Source organism: Pelodiscus sinensis, chromosome 7 (assembly GCF_052426305.1).
Source record: "Pelodiscus sinensis isolate ZL-2025 chromosome 7, ASM5242630v1, whole genome shotgun sequence".
NCBI classification, from domain to species: domain Eukaryota; kingdom Metazoa; phylum Chordata; order Testudines; family Trionychidae; genus Pelodiscus; species Pelodiscus sinensis.
In genome coordinates, this window is record NC_143058.1 from 62,281,383 (window position 1) to 62,303,309 (window position 21,927).

A 21,927-nucleotide genomic window follows, 5' to 3' on the forward strand; every position below is an offset into this window, starting at 1 on the left:
GATTTGCCCGATTTCACCCCTTTCTGACGGCTGCTTTGACGACTGCAGGGAAAAATACATAGCCCATACTCCTGTGAATTCAGGCATCAAATGCAATGCCTAGATATACAAATAAAACAGGAATCCCCTATTCATTTATGTCAGAGGTGTTCTTTATGAACAAAGCTAAACTCAGTGGCACGTATTTTTAGGTAACCATAAAATATTTTAAAAACAGAAGTTATTGTCTTGCAATGTGATCAGAGAACCGTATGGGTTCTATATGTAGCAGATACTCCCAAACTCACCCAGTCCTGGTCTAATTCTGTTCCCATTGTTGTGAATTGTGGGCTGTCTAACAAGAGCAGAGTGAGCCATTTTGAAAATCCTTCAGGCTGCAATTTAGCATGGTACTTAAGCATGTGCTTTTATCTTTAAGCATGTGATTAGTCCAATTGATTTCACGTGTTTAAAGTTAAAAGTGTGTGTTAAGTACTTTCCTGCATTTGAGCCTAAATGATTTGGCATAGAGACCGCAATACATAATGCGACATCGGAATAATGGGAGTTTTGCATAAGCAAGGTTTGCAGAACGAGGTTCTATGATTGAAACTGACAGGAATTTTGCCATTAACTTGAGCGAGTTCAGACTCTAATTCAATATCTAAACCAAAAGCATTTACTACACATGCGTTGTGATGTATAGTAATTGGAATCACGAGGATCCTGTCTAAGTGATAACAGTATCCGGGGTTGAATAAATTCAGAGGTCGTATGCCCAGGACTGTATTAAATCAGAATGTGATTATTATTGACTTTAATATGAAACACCATGCTGTCACTGCTAAACTGATATTTATTTGAAATATTCACATTTTAAATACAAAATAACATTTTCAAAGCTGCCCCAATGAGGATGTCAAACCTGATCAAATCATTAGCGATGGTTGGAATGAATTGAATTTCAAAACGTTGACAATATTTGAAATTCAGCATTTTGAGATTCGAAAAAAAAAGGATTTTTTTGGGATGAAATTTTCATAATTCCTCAGACAGTCCTGGGTGAGAGAGTGCTTTACTTTCCATTCCCATTTAGTTCTGGGTTTCTCTGCCACAGATTGCTAATTTGGGTACCAACTGGGTTCATGCTATCTGCTCAGTAGGAAATGAACATAGATCGTAGCTCATTTACTCATAATTCACAAACAGCACTCATTTGGTGACAGACCTGAACAAATACATTTAAAAATCTAGAATACAATCAGCCCACTCTGTAGATGAAGTAAGACAATAAAAGATACAGAACAAACAAGGTGAGTAAGATAATATCTTTTATTGGGGGCCAACATTGCAAAGAACAAATATTTGTTTGAACAAAGATTGTTTATTGTTGGAAATACTGTCATTGTTTGTTTGTTCTTTTAATCTTCCTTTTGGTTTATTTCTCCGTTCCTATGCCTGTTAGACATGGGTGGGGGATCATAGAATCCTAGGGCTGGAAGAGACCTCTGGAATCATCGAGTCCAGACCCCTGCCCAAGGCAGGACCAATCCCAACTAAATCATCCCAGACAGGGCTTTGTCAAGCTGGGACTTAAACACCGCTAGGGATGGAGAGTCTACCCCCTCCCTAGGGAACCCATTCCAGTACTTCACCACTCTCCTAGTGAAATAGATTTTCCTAATATCCAACCTACACCTCCCTCATTGTAACCTGAGACCATGTTCCTCATGTAATGGGTTTGGCAATATAATTCCCAGTATAAATGCAGCATTGTTACTAATGAGTTTTTTAAACATAAAAATGATATTTAAAAAAAAAACCAGATAGCTGTCAGGTGGGTGATAGCTTTGCTACCATTAACCTGCTTTGGATTCTCACTGGCATTTTAAAAATGGAAGAGGTTCATTAACCATTCCCTATCCTTGAGTTATCTGTTTCTTTTTTTTTTTAATCAACACTTTTCTGTGTCGCCTACAATGCTTTTATTGTGTCTCCTCTAGCTAAACATATTTTGGTCTAGACAGGCCAAATAAGCACAGTTCTGGTCTGAATTAGAATTGAGAAATGGTTTGGCATTTGGGTCTGAGTCTGAATCAAGCCTATGGTTCTCGTTTGAGGGGGACTAAATGTTGGGAGAGCTTTTTAAGAGATTTTAACTGGACATAATATGGAGAACTAAAGAGACACTGTAATATTTTCTCCGTCCTGAATGGTAGATTTTCTTTATTTACTTATTTTTATTTATGGAGGAGACTTCCGGGTCAAATGGTCAGCAGTCTCTTCTTCTATTATAGCTATTTTTAAACCCTTCTCTGGGGAGGATAGTTGTTTAAACAATGCACAGAAACTCTGTAAATGTTTAGTAAGTAGGTCAGAAACTTCTTTTATGCCTCTGGTTTGTTGAAACTTTTCTTCTGTTGAGTTGGAAGTTGATGATTCCTGCAGGAGTCCACCGAGGAGATGGCCATAACTATTCAAACACTGCCTTGGGTTAAGGGTTTTAGCAGACTGCAGTATTAGACACCCAAGCGTGGGGAGAAGACAAAAGGATAATTCACTTTCATCTCAAGAACAAAGCCAAACAGAGAGGCTTTTTCAACTTCCTTAATTCATGAAATATTTATTGTAGAGTCAGATGACATTATAGAGGCTTGAAAGTGGTCTGTCAGCATTTCCTTTATAAACCCCTGTTTTCAGGATTTTAGGCCTTCAAGGTTCACTTTGAACTGACTTAGCATTCAAGGTCTTGTCCTGGAAGCACATTTTTCTTCCCAATTAAGAGAAATCAGTTTGAATGTTTATATCTTGGAAGAATATTTAAAGTAAAAGCCATGTTAATGCTACGTTAAGGTGAAATTGAAGTACACAAAAGTGGGGAAAGTCAAAAATAAATGCTCCCCAAACAAGATTATCTTAGTTCCTTCCATATTTGTAATCATTTTTATGATTATGTTTGTATTGCAAAATTTCCCTAAGAATATTACCTTTCTCCATAGTCATTCTCCAAACTCTTTCCATGGAAGCAAATATAATTATCCCCATTTTACAGATAGGCAAAGAGAGGAATAGAGCAGTGAAGTGATTTGCTCACACAGTAGTGCTATATATGTTCAAAGATGTGCCTGGGATGTTGAAACTGAAGGTGCTGCAGATACATCAGTGCCCCACATCTTGAATTGGTTTCCATCATATAGAGGGAGTACAGTTTTGTTCAGTGACTTTCAGCACCCCCATTCTAAAATAACTTCAGTGCCATTGGATGTACCATACTATTTATATGTAATGTGGCAGAATTAAGTTTGTTGTGTTTACTTTCCCAGCTTTGGCAGTTCACTAAGATTTTTACTGTTGAAGGGAAGATCGGATACTGAGCTAGATGGACCTTTGGTCTGACCCAGTGTGGCCTTTGTTATGTTCTTGTTCTTAAGGGAAGTCTAGTCTATTGTTGGAAACATGGGCATGAAAGCTGAGAGACATACACTGTGTTGGAAAGGTGTAAATTGAGTCACAAGTCCACCCAATTTAGATTAAATCAATTCTCACTTTGATGTATACAATTTCAGATAGAACTAGCAACTCTTATAGGGTCTGCACATATATTTATATCAGACAATAATATCGGACAAAACAGAATAGGTGTAGATTCCGTTTCCACATTGAGATGCATTGGGAAAGTTAATTTTACTTCATGCTGTTCATTATTCCTCTAATCCCATGGTCTGGTCCTTCAGTTTCCGGTACGTTGTTCCTCTTCTTCGGACTTTGTTCCCTTCTTTTATATGTTTTCACATTCTACATTAGCCCTTTAATTCTTTCGGTAACCTATACATTTTAATTTGTCCAAACACCTGCATTTTTTCTGCTAGATTTCAGTTTTTATGTGGGCTTTCTCAATAAAATACTTCTTGTTGTAGGTTTGTATGTTTTTACCTCAAATCTTCCTGAACAACATTGTCATTGTTTTGTCAGCAATAGCATCATTTTAAGTGGACTGGCAATTCTGAAGAGTCATAGAATCCTAGAACTTGAAGGGACCTCGAGAGGTCATCGAGTACAGTCCCCTGTCCTCATGGCAGGACCCAGCACTGTCTAGACCATCCCTGATAGATGTCTATCAACCTGCTCTTAAACATCTCCAGTGATGGAGATTCCACAACCTCACTAGGCAATTTATTCCAGTGTTTAACCACCCTGACAGTTGGGAAGTTTCTCCTGATGTTCAACCTAAACCTCCCTTACTGCAATTTAAGCCCGTTGCTTCTTGTCCTATCATCAGAATCCAAAGAGAACACTTTTTCTCCCTCGTCCTTGGAACACTTTTTTAGATATTTGAAAACCGCTATCATGTCTCCTCTCAGTCTTCTCTTTTCTAAACTAAAGAGGCCCAATTCTTTCAGTCTTTCCTCATAGCTCATGTTTTCTAGACCTTTCATCATTTTTGTTGCTCTTCTCTGGCATTTTTTCTTGAAATGTGGTATCCAGGACTGGACAAAGTACTGCAACTGAGGCCTAATTAATTCAGAGTAGAGCAGAAGAATGACTTCTTGTGTCTTGCTCACAACACCCCTGTTAATGCATCCCAGAATTGTGTGGTGGGTTTTTTTTTGGTTTTGTTGTTGTTGTTGTTGTTTTGCAACAGTGTCACGGCTGTTGACCCACGTTTAACTTGTGGTCCACTATGACCCCTAAATTCGATTCAGCAGTACTCCTTTCTCGACAGTGACTTCCCATTCTATATCTGTAAAATTGATTGTTCTCATAAAAAGAATGGGCAAAACCGCACTTACGCAGGCCAGGTCTTGGCCTAAGTGTTATCTCATTTAAACTCATAAAATCATTACAGATTATATTGCTAATAAAACTTTTACCCTTACCATTTGACAATTGTTCATTTTTATATTTCGGTATCATATTCAGTATATATACACCATGATGTCCCTTTTACATCTTTGTGGGGGAGGAATAACAGAAAACAAAATGATTCCTTAGTGTCAACATTTCTTATCTCCTTTTAAACATGGGTTTTCAAAGGCCTTTTTCAGTCAAAGTCCAGTATTGTTTGTGAATCGCTACCAGAACAAAAATCTTCATTCAAAATTTTCCATTGAATGTATTGTGAGCAGCCTTATTTTTAGGGCCTTAATGGTTAGATAAATGTTATGGTATCCAAGCAGTAGTATTCCAGACTATTCAATAGCTGTATGGTCATCGGACATCCTGTGTGACCTCAGACAAGTAATTTAATTACTTTGTACCTTGGTTACTCTACCTGTACAATGGAGATAATACTACTGTTTACCTGCCTCACAGGGTACCATCCACCCTCTAGTGAACAGTGTGATATAAGTGAAAGGCATAATTTATTTTCATTAATCCCTTTTATTTTTTACTTTAGAATGGAAAAGTTAGGATTTCATATGGGAATGTGGAAGGCATATAGTTATAAGGCATATGAACTAGGGGTCACCAAATGAAATTAATAGGTAGCAGGTTTAAAACGAACAAAAGTAAGTGTTTCTTCACACAATGCAGTCAACCTGTGGAACTCCTGGATGGAGGATGTTGTGAAGAACAGGACTTTAACAGGGTTCAAAAAAGAACTAGATAAATTCATGGAGGTTAGGTCCATCAATTGCTAGGGTGTCCCTAGCCTCCGTTTGTCAGAGGCTGGAAATGGGTCACAGGAGAGGAATCACATAATGATTCCCTGTTCATTCCCTCTGGGGCATTTGGCATTGGCCACTCTCGGCAGACCAGATATTGGGCTAGATGGACCTTTGGTCTGACCCAGTGTGGCTGTTCTTATGTTCCTGTTTGAATAAGTGATATGTTCATTGGCCCATGTGTATTTACTTTAATGTTCAGTCAGAGGTCATAGCATTCTTTTCAAATCCCAAAGACTAATGAAAGTACTTATAAGTGCTTTGCTATGTAAGTACTTGTCCTCCTGCACTCACTAGTTGTGGCTGTAGGTGCATTTCTTCAAGACTCTAACTCCCGGGAGGTCCAAGAAGTCCTGCATGTTTGAATCTCTATCTATGTATATAGGTGTATGTACGCTCTGATGTGTCCATCTAAAGATCATAAAGGATTGAATCAGTAAAGAAAATGATGTACCGCACTTACATAGCTCATTATAGTTCCTCAATTATAACATATTGCTCAACTAAAGTTTTCTGCCCTGTAAAGGGTGTGTTCTTTGTGGAAATCTATCACCCATGGCATGATATTTTCAATCCCCAAAGAGTTCAGGTTATCTAAGCCTTCAAAATGATTGAGCGGCACCTCCAAACACACAGCACAATATTATTTTCGCACTCCCATAAATCAAAAATGGCTCACTGAATGTTGTTAAACTGGCAATTAAATACATATTAGGAAAACCCAACTGCTGTGTTGAGCAGTTAATGATCTAACTTAATTCCGCAGATGCAAAGAAATGAAGAGCTGGGCTGCAGTCTCTATCCTTAACCTGCCCTGTTTTGCCTTGATACGCATAGCTCATCAGCAAGGAGGAATTAAATCTGAACTTCACCCTTGACATTGAGTTTCCTGTTTTTTTGGTGCGTGTGCATGAGGGAGGGGGGTATAAATTGGACCTAAGAAATTATTTGAATTCAGATTCCTTGTTTGAAGTGTTCTTTGAGGCTGGGTTCAAGGGTACCTATTTTAGCCTCTCCGCCAAGAGGAGATGGCAAAATGCTTTCTGATGCTACCTTTTCTTTTCTGCTATTGAGAGGTTTAAAAATAAAAACATCATCATGGTCTTTTAAGATCATTCAGATGACTCTAATCCCAGACAGGCAATTAACAGCTATGTTAGGTGAGAGCTAACAGTTCGATAAGCACCAGGGGATGTTTCTGTATTATTTATAAACAGTGATTCTAATATTAGTTTAAAGCTTTGAAATGAAAAAAAAAAACGTTTTTTTATCAACAAACGCTTCCCTTTTAATACTTGTTTTCTTTCAATGCCCGCTGCCGCTGTGTTGTTTTTCTTATGATTGTTACTTTCATGGAAAATGTACAAAAGAAGATTGTAGTGCACATAAAAGAAAGTGGCTACCAGTCCGCAGTTCAAAGAGAATGGAGGAAAAACCTTATTTTACACATTTAAATTTCAAAGATATCAGAAAGACTGGTGAGTCAGTGGAACAATGAATGGGCCACTCTTCATAAGTTAGTACCCCAAGCCTGGGTTTTGTGCCCAGAGGGTACATCTCCACAGAAGCGTTATTTCAGAATAACTGACGTTTTTCCAAAATAATGTTGGGTGCATCTACACTGCAAGCAGCTACTTCGACATTATGTCGAATAATGTTGAGCTGGAGGATGACTTACTATGACTCCTGTAACCCTCATTTTACGAGGGTAAGGGAAGTCAAAGGAAGAATGTTTGTTTCTTGGACTTCCTGCCATGTAGATAGTGCCAAAAGCCGAATTAAGCTATTTCAATTGTGTAGCTTATTTCAGCTTTTGCTCTGCTCTGTAGACCCATAGGGTACATCTAGACTACATTGTTTTTTAGAAAAAAACTGCCCTTTTTTTCAAAACAACATCACCTGCGTCCACACTGCAATCGCGTTCTTTCGAAATTAAATGGAAAGAACGCAGGGGTTTATTCAACATTGATAAACCTCAAATTACGAGGAAGAACAACCTTTTTTGAAAAAGCTCTTTTGAAAAAAAGGCGTGTGTGGATGCAGAACAGGGACATTTTTCGAAAGAAGAGGCAATCGATAAAAGCACAGGTGCCCTGGTGGCCATTCTGTGAATAGCAATCAGGACTTTCTTTCATGAGTGTCCATGCAGTCTGGACGCTCTCTTTCAAAAAAGCAGATTGCTTTTTCGATCCTGTTTTGAGGTGTGGATGCTCTTTTTCGAAAGAAGCTTGCAATCTAGACTTACCCTATAGAGATTAATAGATCCCTTAAGAAGAAACTGGATGCATTTGTTGCTCTTTTACAACAGTGAAATTCCACATTTTACTCTTTTATTTTCCTCTTTCTGGAGAGTATCCCTTACTGTACATAGGGCTGTGCCCATGAAAGCTCGTGATACCATCTACATGTTTTGTTAGTCTTTAAAGTGCTACTAGACTATTTATTGTGTTTTAAGTTTTTTCTGTACATAGTGTGGTGGTCGTTAGACTTGTGACAATAATGTCTCAGGAACTTTGGACCCTAATCAGCGAATCTTCCCGAATATTGATGTCAGAGTTAATCTTTCTAACCGATCTTTTCCCTCATTATATGAGGCAAGGTTCCAGAGTTTGCCTCTAACATTTGTAAAGTGACAGGTTCTGTCAAATGCCTGGCAGTCTCATGGCTTTCTTGGTGACAAGAAGATCTGTCAGTTTTTCAAGCACTGTGGTAGACAGTAGTGGAGTGCCAATAATGTTTCCATCCGCTCAGCTACCCCAGCCCTCAACAGGAGAAGGTATATAGGGTAGGATCCGTGATGCTACTTATGCATCTAAACCTGAGATGTACTGGGCTCCTGAATCTCAGGTTTAGCTGCCCACATTGCTGTTTTGTTTCCATAGCAACTGATGAAACCCTCACCACCATGCAGGCACCTAAACTCAATGCCTATATTTTCGAAGTAAAAGTTCCCTCAGAATGTAAGATGCAGGCTCTGCTGCTGCACTGTAAGCACCCACCCACCTATCTCCCACTTGGCCCCCCAAAGCAATTCACAAACCAGGGGAAAACTACATACGTTCAGCCACCTAAGTCAAGGGCAGGGTCTGATCTGAAGGGAAGCTTCCAAACATGCCTACTGTTCCCACCTGCATGTTAAATATATCCAAAGGAGCAGGCAATTGTGTTGTTCACCTCACAGCTTTCAGCCTACCAGTTAGGGCACTCACTTGCCATGCAGAAGATCCAGGTTCAACTCTCATTTCTGCCAGATAGGGAGACTGGATTTGAACTGGGATCTCCCAGCTGTCAGAGAGTGCTGTGACCAAGAGTGTGGGCTCTTCTTGGGCCTTTAGCACTTACTCCACATACTGTATGGACCCAACAATTTTAATTTCAAAGGGACCTTGCCTGGAAGATGTTATAGGGTCCTACTACCTTAGAGGGAATGCCACAAAAGGGTTTTCTTCATGATCCCTGTCATATTCATTCCACGTGGGTCTACCTCCTGAGTGTAAAATTCAGCCCTAGATGTAGGACACTCAAAATACTTTTTAAACTTGGACTTGAGCTTCTTATGCTGGCACTCTGCATGGCATGAATTTCACACTGAATGCAGCAGGGGCCGGGAGTATACTCTGATATACAATGAAATTATTAGAGGCCAAAGCAGAATGCATAGGCAAGGGGGAATATCGTTGGTGTTGTGTGTGTGTCACTGAAGTGCTCAACTTTGCCAATGTCATGTTTTCTTAACATAGGGTCTGATCCTGAAACACTTATTTCCTCTTGACCTCAATGGTGCTGCTCACTGTGGTAAGAACTGTGCTCGTTAGTAAGGGCTTGCAGGTTCAGTCAGATAGCTTTTATGCATGCACTTAGTGTATGAATCTGAGAACTTACGGTGTTGATGGGAACAGTAAAAATTGAACTCTGCAATATCAGATTAAATGTTAGATTTGAAATGATGAGCAATTAAATTTGATCTCCTGATATGGTATATAGTATGAGGACTCTATGGCCATGTCTTCACTGGTGGCTTCTTGCGCAAGAATGGCCGTTCTTCCGCAGAGCGTCCACACTGCCCGCCCGCTCTTGCTCAAGATTTACAGTACCGCGTCGGAAGACAGGGCTTCTTGCACAAGAGCAATGCTTTTTTCTAACAGGTGTAAGCTGTCTTGCACAGGAGCTCTAGCATAAGAAGGAAATGTGGACACGTGGCAGAGGTTTCTTGCGCAAGAAAGCCCTATGACTAAAATGGCCATCAGAGTTTCATTGTGCAAGAGAGCATCCACACTGCCGTGGATGCTCTTGTGCAAAAGCACGTGGCCATGTGCATGTGTTCTTGTGCAAGAGTTCTTGCACAGGAACTCTTGCGCAAGATCATCTTGTGCAAGAACCTGCCACTGTAGACATAGACTAGGAGTACGTCTACACTGCAACGCTATTTCGGGATACCAAAGTATCCCAAAATAGCTATCCCACATCTTCACAGCAAGCCTGTTACTTCATGCTGGCTATTCTGACATCCCTGTAAACCTCATTCTACGAGGAGTAAGGGACGTTTCAGAATAGCGCTTTATTTCGAACTTTGGCATTATGTGCCAAATGACGAAATAAGCTATTTCAAAATAGCATCAAAATAAGATACATAATTTGCATAGCTCAAATTGAGTATCTTATTTCAAGTTACAATGCAATGTAGACACACCCTAGTGGTGCTGTTGTCGGGACACTATTCAGAAACAACTTACAAGACCATTATCTGATTTATTCATTGGTAATAAAGATTGGGTTGTTTCTAGAAGGAAAGTCAAGAAGTGTTCATTCTGGGATATAGTAGCCAAGTGTTTCTTTTCTCTTCCTGATGAATCCCTGTGATTGTGGAAAGATGACTTTTAAAAAAAATACTAGTGTGTATGTAAGAGAAGGCAAGTCACTGTTCCTCCTACAAAGCAACACATTACTTTAAAGGGCCCATGACTACACTGATGCCAAAAATGCTTTGACATGTAGCTTGACATTGCCACTAAAGTTCAAGTTGGATTCTTGGAAGTCTTACTGACCAGACTTTTCATGATTATTCGGCTATACTCTTCCTATCTCTTATTTTGTTATTATCTTTATCAAATTTAATTTATCACTATCTACCCTGGGAATCAGGTGTAATAACATTTGTCTATTAACAGAGAATTCATAATTGAGTAATGAATATTTAAATTTTCTTCTTTATCAGATTTTATGGCTTGTAATTTGATTATTTATAAACCTTTTTAATATATAGGGCCACATTTTTGGATGCTATGTGTCTGCTGAAGACAACGGAGTTACACAAGTGGAGAATTAAGCCCCATTTTGAGATTTTTTTTCTTCCTGTAACTGAAGTTTTGTAATCATTTTTATTATTGTTATATTTGTATAGCAACATTTCCATTAAAATATTACCTTTTTCCAGCAGCGTGTTTTTCAGCAGAGTAGTTCTCCAAACTTTTTACATGGAAACAAATATAATTGTCCCCATTTTACAGATGGGCAAATCACTTTGTTGCTCTGTTCCTCTTTGCCTAAACTCATGCAGCAGACTAGTAACAGAGATTAGAAGAGTAGCTAGGTCTCTTGAGTCCCAATGAAGGACCATATCTACAGGGGAACTGCTCTATTAAAAGCTTCTTTTGCAGGGTAGTTGTGCTAGGGAGGTCTATGCAGAGATGGGTTTTAGTTCATCCAAAACATACTTGACTCACCTTCCCCAGTGGGAAAGATAAGTAATAATGAAGCCCTATTACTAACTCAGGCCAGGCCCAGGGACAGGAGGGTGAGGTGGAGCTTGAAAGGGCACTTGTAACACTCTGGTTAGATAGGGCTGGGAGTGTCGGACAGGGCAGATGTTTGGAAAGCTGCAGCTGACCTGAGGAAGTAGCAGTAGGTGAGTACTACATGGAGAAAGACCCGCCCCTGCAGGAAGTAAAGGGGCTGCTCCAGGTAGGTAGACTGAGGACTTCTGACTGAGAGAGACAGGACTCATTGAGTCATGGAACCGGTGGCCAGCAGGGTTAAGCTGGCGTGACGTACAGTGTAGATGTATGTCTGTGAAAATCTGCAGAGAAGGAGTATTATAACTATAAAGTTAATAGAAATTCCACACTATGCATAAAAGTACTTTTTTTCTTTGCAAATTAGCCTAGAGACTAGGACTAACCTTACAGTGGAGGTTTATCTTATGAATTTCAATGATTTTTTTGAGTTATCCATGCCCCAAAGAGCACATTAAAATCTTTTCTCTGTGGAAAACCTATAATTTTTCACTCTTTCGTACTCATGAATGGTTGAACAGAAGTTAAAAGTTCCCCCAAACAACAACATTGGGTTTAGCGTAATAATTGTAAATTCAGCTCAAATAAAAACGACAGCTAACGTGAGCATACAAATAGAAGGGGGTATTACAAAGTGTAACCTCCATAACAGTTCTTGCTCTTGGTCACATTTACATGAATAAATATTGATTGCTTCTAATGCCAGTAGCAATAAAATGTTGCCCAAAGTGGAGTATGGTTCTATAGATTGTGCTACATTGCTCAGAGCCTTTGGCTATTTCTAATGGAAGGCATTTGAATGCTATTTCCTCGTTAGTTGCTTTGTATTTATTTTTCCGAAGATGGGAAATTTTTTCTCATTGTCCAAATTACCAACAGGGAATGTCTTTGCTTCCCTTCATGAGAACATGAACTTTAGCAATGCTTTTAATATGGTCTCCCACAGTATTCTTGCCAGCAAGTTAAGGAAGTATGGATTGGATAAATGGACTGAAAGGCGGATAGAAGTCTGTCTGGGTTGTTGGGTTCAGTGGGTAGTGATCAATGGTTTGATGTCTGGCTGGTGGCTATATCAAGTGGAGTACCCCAAAGATCATCATCTTCATTAATGACCTGGATGAGGGGAGGGGTTGCACCCTCAGCAGGTTTGCAGATGACACTAAGCTAGAGGGAGAGGTAGATATGCTGAAGGGTAGGGACAGAGTCCAGAGTTACGTAGACAAATTGGAAGACTGGGCCAAAAGAAATCTGATGAGTTTCAACAAGGACAAATGCAGAGTCCTGCACTTGGGATGGAAGAATCCCAAGCACTGCTATAGGCTGGGGACTGACTGCCTAAGCAGCAGTTGTGCAGAAAAGGACCTGGGGATTACAGCAGATGAGAAGCTGGATATGAGTCAGCAATGTGCCCTGGTAGCCAAGAATGCTAATGGCATATTAGGGTGCATTAATAGGAGCATGACTAGCAGATCAATGGAAGTGATTATTCTTAGCATTGCCAGCAGATTTAGGAAAGTGATTATTCCCCTTTATTCGACACTGGTGAGGCCACATCTGGAGTATTGCATCCAATTCTGGGGTCCCTATTACAGAAAGGATGTAGTCGCTTTGGGGAGAGTCCAGTGGAGGGCAACAAAAATGATGAGGGGGCTAGAGCGCATGACTTACAAGGAGAGGCTGAGGGACTTGGGCTTATTTAGTCTACAGAAGAGAAGAGTGAGGGGGGATTTGATAGCAGCTTTCAACTACCTGAAGGGGGGTTCCAAAGAGGATGGAGAGAGGCTATTCTCAGTAGTGGTAAATGACAGAACGAGGAGCAATGGTCTCACGTTGCAGTGGAGGTGGTCTAGGTTGTATGTTAGGAAAAACTATTTCCCTAGGAGGGCGGTGAAGAACTGGAATGGGTTATCTAGGGAGGTGGTGGAATCTCCATTCCTAGAAGTTTTTAAGTTCCGGCTTGACAAAGCCCTGACTGGGATGATTTAGTTGGGGTTGGTCCTGCTTTTAGCATGGAGTTGGATTCAATGACGTGCTGAGATCTCTTCCAAGCCTATGATTCTATGATTTCTCCAAGGAAGGGGTGAGCTCTGGTACCCTAGAGCCAAATTTCAAAGAAAAGGAGTAGTGTATGGAGGGTGTATGCAATGATGTGTGGGATGAGGGGAGGGGGAGATTAGATGTCTCTGCAAAGAATCAGGCTGGAAAAGTGGAGGAAAAATTGGAGCGTTTTATGCCCGTTCTCAATCTCTTTAAGACTGAGATCATCTGTCTCTGGGGTGAAATCTTGCAGGTTGCTGACTGCTGACCATTTTGCCAGTAGGCTGCTTACCACATCTGGAGAGCATAGGTTGGCTAATTCTTTTCTCCCATCTTGGCCATCTCTTTCCCAGGCAGGACATCTTATAGTTTGAATGCCTGAGCACGTCAGAAGTATCAGATGACAACTTGACTATACTATTGGCCTCCCTAGGTCAACTATAGTCTACCAGGTGAAGGCAAGAGACGATAATTAATTTGGATGTCATTACTTTGGGTTTCTTAAAAAAGATATTTAAGAGTGTGTGTATAGTCACAATATCTCAGTGGGTCACAGCTAAAAATATTAGATTTAGGAGAAATTACTGAGAAATAGGACCAATTCACCCCAAACTAATGGTTATTTTATCATTAGATTATACCAAGCCAGTAATAAAAGCACACTAGTTAACGGAAAGACAAAGGTGTATCATAGAATCATAGAATACTAGGACTCGAAGGGACCTCGAGAGGTCATTGAGTCCAGTCCCCTGCCCTCATGGCAGGACCAAATATTGTCTAGACCAGGGGTCTCCAAACTTTTCTGCCCGAGGGCCGCATTAACTATCAAACAGCAGTTCGGGGGCCGACTACACACTTGAGGTCCAAATAAAAAACAATCAAAACATGGATGTTGTTTTTAATTATTTATTTAATATTATTTTATTCAGTTATTATTTAATAACACATTGATACACTACACATGAACACCTGTATTAGTGTGAATGGTGAAATTGTTTCCTGGATGCCAAAATAGAGCCCAGCCCACTAGTGACCTCATGAGAGAGCTAGCCAATAGGATAAGAACGCACTGGCCAATAGGGAGCAATTGTCCACGCCAAGTCCCAACCCCTCTTGCTGTGAGGGACGCGCAGAGCCCGGGCTCGGCCGTCGGTCCGCAGGGCGTGTGGCCGTCCGTTGGCGGCTCCGATCCCCCGCACCCCCGGCCGGGGAGTCTCGCTGCCCAGGGCAAGGGCTGCGCGGGTCCAGAGTCCCTCCTCCGTCCCGCTGGCTCCTCCGGCTTCCCTCTCCTGGCTGCCTGCCCAAAAGAAAGTGAGTGCCGGCCGCCCCTGTCCTTCCGGCCCCTCCCCCTTTTGAGCCGGCACGCACGGGGCGTGCCGCTCACCCTGGCGTCCCTGCCCCTTCTCCTCCTGGGTCCTGCCGCCTTCCTCGCCTGCCGCGCCTGCGGCTGTGCGCCCTCGCTCCCCTCCCCGTGGGCTTTCCCCTGGGCTCCGCTGCGCTGCGCCGCTCGGCGCTTCTCCGGGGGAGGGGCTGTCAGTGTGGGAACTTTCTTCCCCGCCCCAGCTCCGCGGCGCTGTGCCGCTCGGCGCTTCTCCAGGGGAGGGGCTGTTAGTGCGGGGAGTTTCTTCCCCGTCACAGTCTCCACGGGCCGGATGAGAGGGCCTTGCGGGCCGCATCCAGCCCGCGGGCCGTAGTTTGGAGACCCCTGGTCTAGACCATCCCTGATAGACATTTATCTAACCTACTGTTAAATATCTCCAGAGATGGGGATACCACAACCTCCCTGGGCAATTTATTCCAGTGTTTGACCACCCTGACAGTTAGGAATTTTTTCCTAATGTCCAATCTAAACCTCCATTGCTGCAGTTTAAGCCCATTGCTTCTTGTTCTATCCTCAGAGGCCAAGATGAACAAGTTTTCTCCCTCCTCCTTGTGACACCCTTTTAGATACCTGAAAACTTCTATCATGTCCCCCCTCAATCTTCTCTTTTCTAAACTAAACAAACCCAGTTCCTTCAGCCTTCCCTCATAAGTCATGTTCTCTAGACCTTTAATCATTGTCGTTGATCTTTTCTGGACCCTCTCCAATTTTTCCACATCTTTCTTGAAATGCAGTGCCCAGAAGTGGACACAATACTCCAACTGAGGCCTAACCAGCGCAGAGTAGAGCGGAAGAATGACTTCTCGTGTCTTGCTCACAACACACCTGTTAATACATCCCAGAATCATGTTTGCCTTCTTTGCAACAGCATCATACTGCTGACTCATATTTAACTTGTGGTCCGCTATAACCCCTAGATCCCTTTCTGCCGTACTCCTTCCCAGACCGTCGCTTCCCATTCTGTATGTGTGAAACGGATTGGTTCTTCCTAAGTGGAGCACTTTGCATTTGTCTTTATTAAACTTCATCCTATTTATCTCAGACCATTTCTCCAATTTTTCCAGGTCATTTTGAATTATGACCCTATCCTCCAGATTAGCCGCAATCCCTCCCAGCTTGGTATCATCTGCAAATTTAATAAGCGTACTTTCTATACCAGTATCTAAATAGTTGATGAAGATATTGAACAGAGCTGGTCCCAAAACAGACCACCGCGGAACCCCACTTGTTATGTATTCTGCTTAGGCATTCCAGCGCTTATCTCAAAACCCAAGCACTGGGCTTTATGATAAGCAGTTATTGAAAACCAGTTTCCTTATATATAGTGTCTTCTAATCCCAAGAGATCAGCCCTTTATCGAGATCTATATATAATTCAGATATTACATGATAATCAAGGTAACTGGCAAGGCTGCCAGGCATTTAGTAACTAAAATTTAAAGGTTTATTAATAAAGGAGAGATGGTTAATGGTGATAGTTCATATGCATAAAAATAATTGCAAACTCCTTATATAAGGTTAGCAGCAGTGATGGTCTAGACTACCAGTTTGTACAGTCTCTCTGGTAACTTCCAAAAGATTGAAAGATCCTTAGTCCATAGTTCAAAATGCTCTTTTTGGTTGTAAATCCACAACCAGAAAATCAGGGCTGGAAAGAAGCAATACAGAGATATCTCAAGGCTCTTTTAAATTCTTTGCCATTTGCCTGGAAATGTACTGTCTCAAACAGAGCTCACAGCCCAGTTTGTGCAAAGTTACTGACGGAAGATGGGGTCTGGGATCACATGAGCATATCTCATGTTCTTACGTGGTTTCATGAATCACTGGGGGTCACCACTGGCCCCTGAAAGACTGAGGCATCTGCAGGGATGAGGTTCTTCTATGGCCCCTCATGAGAGGCAAGTGTCTTTGATGGACCATCAACACAAAGCTGTCTAGCCTTGATGTAAATCTTATCTGGTGAGTGTTATCCAGGAATACCACATGTATAAAATATAAATTCATGGCCACTATTCGTACAGAGATGATACATACATATAACCAGGACAATCATAACTGATAGATTGTAACTTTTCCGTTGACAACTTACATGACATATTTTGTACAAGATTTGTTGCAGTTGTATACCGGTGGGTATTTCAATCACAGTTTCACAGGAATATGTACGTGTATGAAAGCAATATATGTTATTAAATTATTGAAGCCTTTCCTGAAAGCTGGCACTTTGCTTTCCAAAGGACTATAGCTTTTCCAAGGGAATTGAGGGGATAGTGGTACTGAGGGCAATTGTTCTGGGGTCTGATGATTGGAAAAGGCCCAGGCCTCAAGACCACTGATGTCAGTACCATGGCAGCAGTGACAGCTGGTGGTCCGGACCCTTTAAATCACCACTGGAGCCTGGGAAGCACTGAAAGCTGGCTTGGGGAGGCATGGCATGGTCCAGGTAGCACTTAAGATTGGCTGCCCTAAGCCACGCCCCTTTTGCTCAAGGCCACACCCTTTCTGGGGGCCCAGATCCTAGCTCCTGTGCCCCCACATAAATACACACATTGCCCATGGCTGAGAAATCTGTCAGTCTGTCACCAGCCCTGACTACAATTGCATGTGTCTAGTTCATTAAAAGTGAATCTTTGTTGTAAGAGGACCATTCTCTTTTCTACTAAGCACAATTCTGGATGCAGATGTGTATCATCTCATAGCTTTAAAAAGTATTGTTCCTTGCCATGAATGCAGCACTGCAGTAGTTGATTTTTCAGCCATTGATTGATACATATCTTGGAACATGACCGTAAAAGCGAACTCTGTGTTTACAAGTACTGTAATTTCCATAGCTATTAATTGTTTAATTGTTTCCCTTTGTTTGGTTGATTTCCTAGGGCCTCTGTGCTCAGACTTTCTATGGTCACCTGCATTCCTGTAACCATGCGACATTCAACATGAAGGTAAGTCCTGTGCAGAAAGGATGTATTTCTCATGTAGCAAATTCCAAAGCCAGAAGGGACCATGTGACCATCTAATTTGACCCCCTGAATTACATAGGCCTTACACTTTCTCCAAAATAATTCCTCTTTGAATTAGAGTATATCTCTTAGAAAAAGAACATCCAATCTTGATCTTATTTGTTATTTGTTCCTCCTTTTTTAAACAGACATCATGAGCAGGTGTTTCTCCCTCATGAAATTGCCATTCCTGTAGGAATGTCTCTTGATCCTATGACAGTTCATGGGGACACACGTACTCACTACAATAATGTTCTATTAGCTTAGCGAGGTGATGTTTCCTACTGGCTCGTAGTCATTTCCTTGATAGCTAGTTTTGCTGTTGTCTATGAAGGTTATTCTGGCTCACATTGGGTTAGATTAGTGATAGATTTCAGGGATAGAATGTGAATAAATGGCAGATCTGAAGAAAGTGTGGGTCTTCATGACCGAACTTCATGGGAGAATACAATGTTTCTCACAGACCAGCACAATAAGTGCTTACAGGACCCCAATCCAAAGCCCGTTGAAGTTTGTGTAATCCCTTTGATTTCAAAGGCCCAAATCAGGCCCACAATGCTTGTGAGAAGGGTACTTAGCCTATAAAGCTTGAACTTCTAAGACACAAGCTCCAACCCTGGAACGATCCTTGTTTTTCTATTGGAGTACGTCTACACAGCAGGGCTAACATTGAATTAAGCTACTCAACTTTATCTGTGTCAATTGCTGAAGTCAAAATAGCTTAATTCGGCTTTTGATGCTGTCTATACAGCAGGAAGTCAAAGGAAGAACACTCTTCCTCCGACTTCCCTTACTCCTTATGAAATGAGGGTTACAGGTGTTGGAGTAAAAAGTCCTCCAGCTTGACAGTATTTTGACATTATTTCAAAATAACTACTTGCTGTGTAGATGTGGACTATGTTATTTCAAAATAACACTAGTTATTTCAAAACAATGGTGCTGTGTAGACATGCCTTGAGAATCTCCAAAATCTTCCATTAATGGAGTGGAGTAGGACAAGGTACAATAGTGATCCTCCTTGCTTCAAAAAGGGTTTCCCTTGCACGTGGCATGGGGGGAATAACGGGCATCTGATTCCAGCTTCCGGTAAACCTCATTGCACGAGGAATAAGGAAGATGCCGGAATAACGCTCTACTTCAAAATTTGGCATGGTCTAGTCAGTGCCAAATCTCATAATAAGCTCAAAATAAGCTATGCAATTTGCATAGCTTATCTTCTCATATGACCTAGTAATGTCCTGGTTTTGGGAATATGAACTCCCATGGACTTCCTCCTGATCTGTATTTTATTTCAAATGATGCCCATATTGGACAATTACTATTCATCTCCCTTTGTATTTTGCAGCATGATGGCCTAGAAAAGAAAGAATATAACTATTTTTTGTAATTATAATGGTGAATAACGGGTTCATCGTAATAAGCAAAGGTGCAAATTGGCCTTTATGCTGAGCACGCATTAAAGGACTCTTCTCTCCAGGGCAGAACATCCTACTTGGTCTAAAACAATTAACAGGAAGGCAGAGGACGGTGTGCGGATAATCTTCCCAATAAGCATGTTATTTTGATAAAAAATATTACAGCTGGCATTCAACTCTAGACTGAAATCATTGGTTGACATTCTCAATGATTGAATTAGTAAAGATGGAAACAGCCAGTGTAGTATTGATTGAACTGAGGCAGGAGTGTAATTTCAGATGTGATAATTACAGTTATATAAATGAATTGTACGTACACAGAAGGCAATGCACCCGAACCTGAGGTGTACATGTTTCAGTTGTCTGGCCAGCATAGCTAGGACAACGAGTCAATTAGAAATAGTAATGAACAAGTATTTTCTAAATCTTTTGCTGTGGGATACCCACTGAAAGATTTAAGTATTTTGTGAAACCCAGCAATCTCGCAAACCAGCAATTCTGCCCTCATTTGGTCATGGAGCGCAAACTATCCAAAAGTTTTCAAGTCTGTTTTCTAAGGTAATTTAGATGCTTCAACCTGAGTCTCACTAAAGGTCAATGGGACTTAAGTTCCCAAGAGCATAACTCACTTTTTCAAATGTGACTTAAGCCCTTAAACCACTTGGGTGCATCTAGACTGGCAAGATTTTGCACAAAAGCAACCACTTTTGTGCAAAAACTTGCCAGCTGTCTACACTGGCCACTTGAATTTGCGCAAGAGCACTGACATTCTAATGTAAGAATTCAGTGCTTCTTGCACAAATACTTTGACACTCCTGCTCAGGGATAAGCCCTCTTGCGCAAGACTACTTGCACAAGAGGGCCAGTGTAGACAGGCACCTTAATTTTTTGTGCAAGAAAGCCCGATGGCTAAAATGGCCATCGGAGCTTTCTTGCGCAAAAGCGCGTCTATACTGGGCATGGATGCTTTTGCGCAAAAGCATTTTTTGAGCAAAAGCATCCGTGCCAATCTAGATGCTCTTTTGCGGAAATACTTTTAACGGAAAAACTTTTCCGTTAAAAGTATTTCCGCAAAATCATGTCAGTCTAGACGCAGCCCTTAAGTTCTTTTGAAATTTTATCCTTAGGCTCCTATGTGCCTAAATTACTTTTGGAGATGGGTCTCTGGATGGCAATTTTCAATGGTTAAGTGAAATATCAATGACTCAGTAGGTAGCACTCTATATGATCTGTATGTAAATTATTTTGTAGCTATCTGAAACAATATGTATTTTGGTTAAAATTAATGAACATCAGTGACTTAGTCTTTCAGGTCTATACAGCAGGGCTAAACTCTAAATAAGCTACGCAACTTGAGCTATGTTAATTGCGTAGCTTAAGTCAAAACAGCTTATTTCGACTGTTGGCAGTCTCTAAACAGCAGTTATTTCGAAATAGAGCACTCTTCCCCCAACTTCCCTTACCCAATCAAATGAGGTTTACAGAAGTCCAAGTAAAAAGCCTGTTATTTCAAATTTATTTCAAAATAGCAGGCTTGCTGTGTAGACATGCACAACATTATTTCATAGTAACTGCCATTATTCTGAAATAATGCTGCTGTGTAGACATAGTCTCACATTATTGGGACTGCCAGATGTTAGTTTTTGTTAAAAATGCTTCAGAGATGGATAGATTTTTGGGCCAGAATTTTTAAAACCTAGCAGCACCTATAATTAGCAGCTAGATATTCTGAAGAGTGTGAATCTTCTTATATACCTGAAAATATAGCTACTTATTTAGGTATCTGGATGGGAGCGGAATACTTTTGAAAAGCTGTGATTGCATATTTTAATAGATACTCTACGCCATCTTCTACAGCTAAGATTACGGAAAGATTTTTATAACACACTGCTTTAAGTTGTTCATAATTATCCAGGTTCCTGTATCTAGAGGTGAAATTGTTTTGGAAAGTTTGAACAAATTCTCTTTAGCCATAGAAATATAGAAAGTATATCTTTCCCTTTGTAAGTTACCATCTTATTTACTTATTTTCTGCAATCAAATCACAGCTACTTTATCATCTAAAATGTTCAAAAACGGCTTTAGTTCATGCAAGGCTAGGTCCTTTTATTATTTACAAAAGTACATACATAAGTGAAGATATAATTTTGTACAGTTCTCTAGAGATTACTGTATTGACTCTGACTCTCTTCAAAGGCTACAAGTGAATGGTCCCAAGACACAAGACTGACTAACAGATTTCACATAGCACAGTTAACTGGAAGTGCTGAGGTGACCCATAGGAAGGAGATCTCAAGGAAATTGCACTTTGAGCTAAAATCCCTTCTCTAACTCCTGAAGTATTATCATTTTTAAAAACCCATTGCGTGTGCTTTGGTAGAGACAGGCACTTTGCATGGGGCATCCTATACCCCCTTCCATGACTGGCTCTATCCACTGGCCAATGAGGAACATGGAGGCAGAGCCCTGGACAGAGTTCTCCTATGTAGATGCATGTAAAACACAAAATGGGACAGTTTTATCGTTAGGGAATGATAGAAAAACAGAACAATTGCATGATGTAAATTTCACTTTGGCAATTTGAGCTGACATTCAACTTGAGAATCTCCTCTGGTTTTGTAATACATCTATATCAAATTGTAAGAATTTGATAAACCTC

The 21,927-nt window shown here is 40.9% G+C and overlaps 1 protein-coding gene across 4 annotated transcripts in view; it reads left to right on the plus strand.

Annotated features, from left to right (window-relative positions):
* SPAG16 (sperm associated antigen 16) overlaps positions 1-21,927 on the plus strand; it is a 667,853-nt gene that overhangs the window by 468,085 nt on the left and 177,841 nt on the right. For all 4 annotated transcript variants that reach the window (XM_014575658.4, XM_025186825.3, XM_089779827.1 and 1 more), the window contains one exon: positions 17,731-17,796. In XM_014575658.4, coding sequence (XP_014431144.2) covers positions 17,731-17,796 — 66 coding nt within the window. The remainder of the gene's footprint in view (positions 1-17,730; positions 17,797-21,927) is intronic.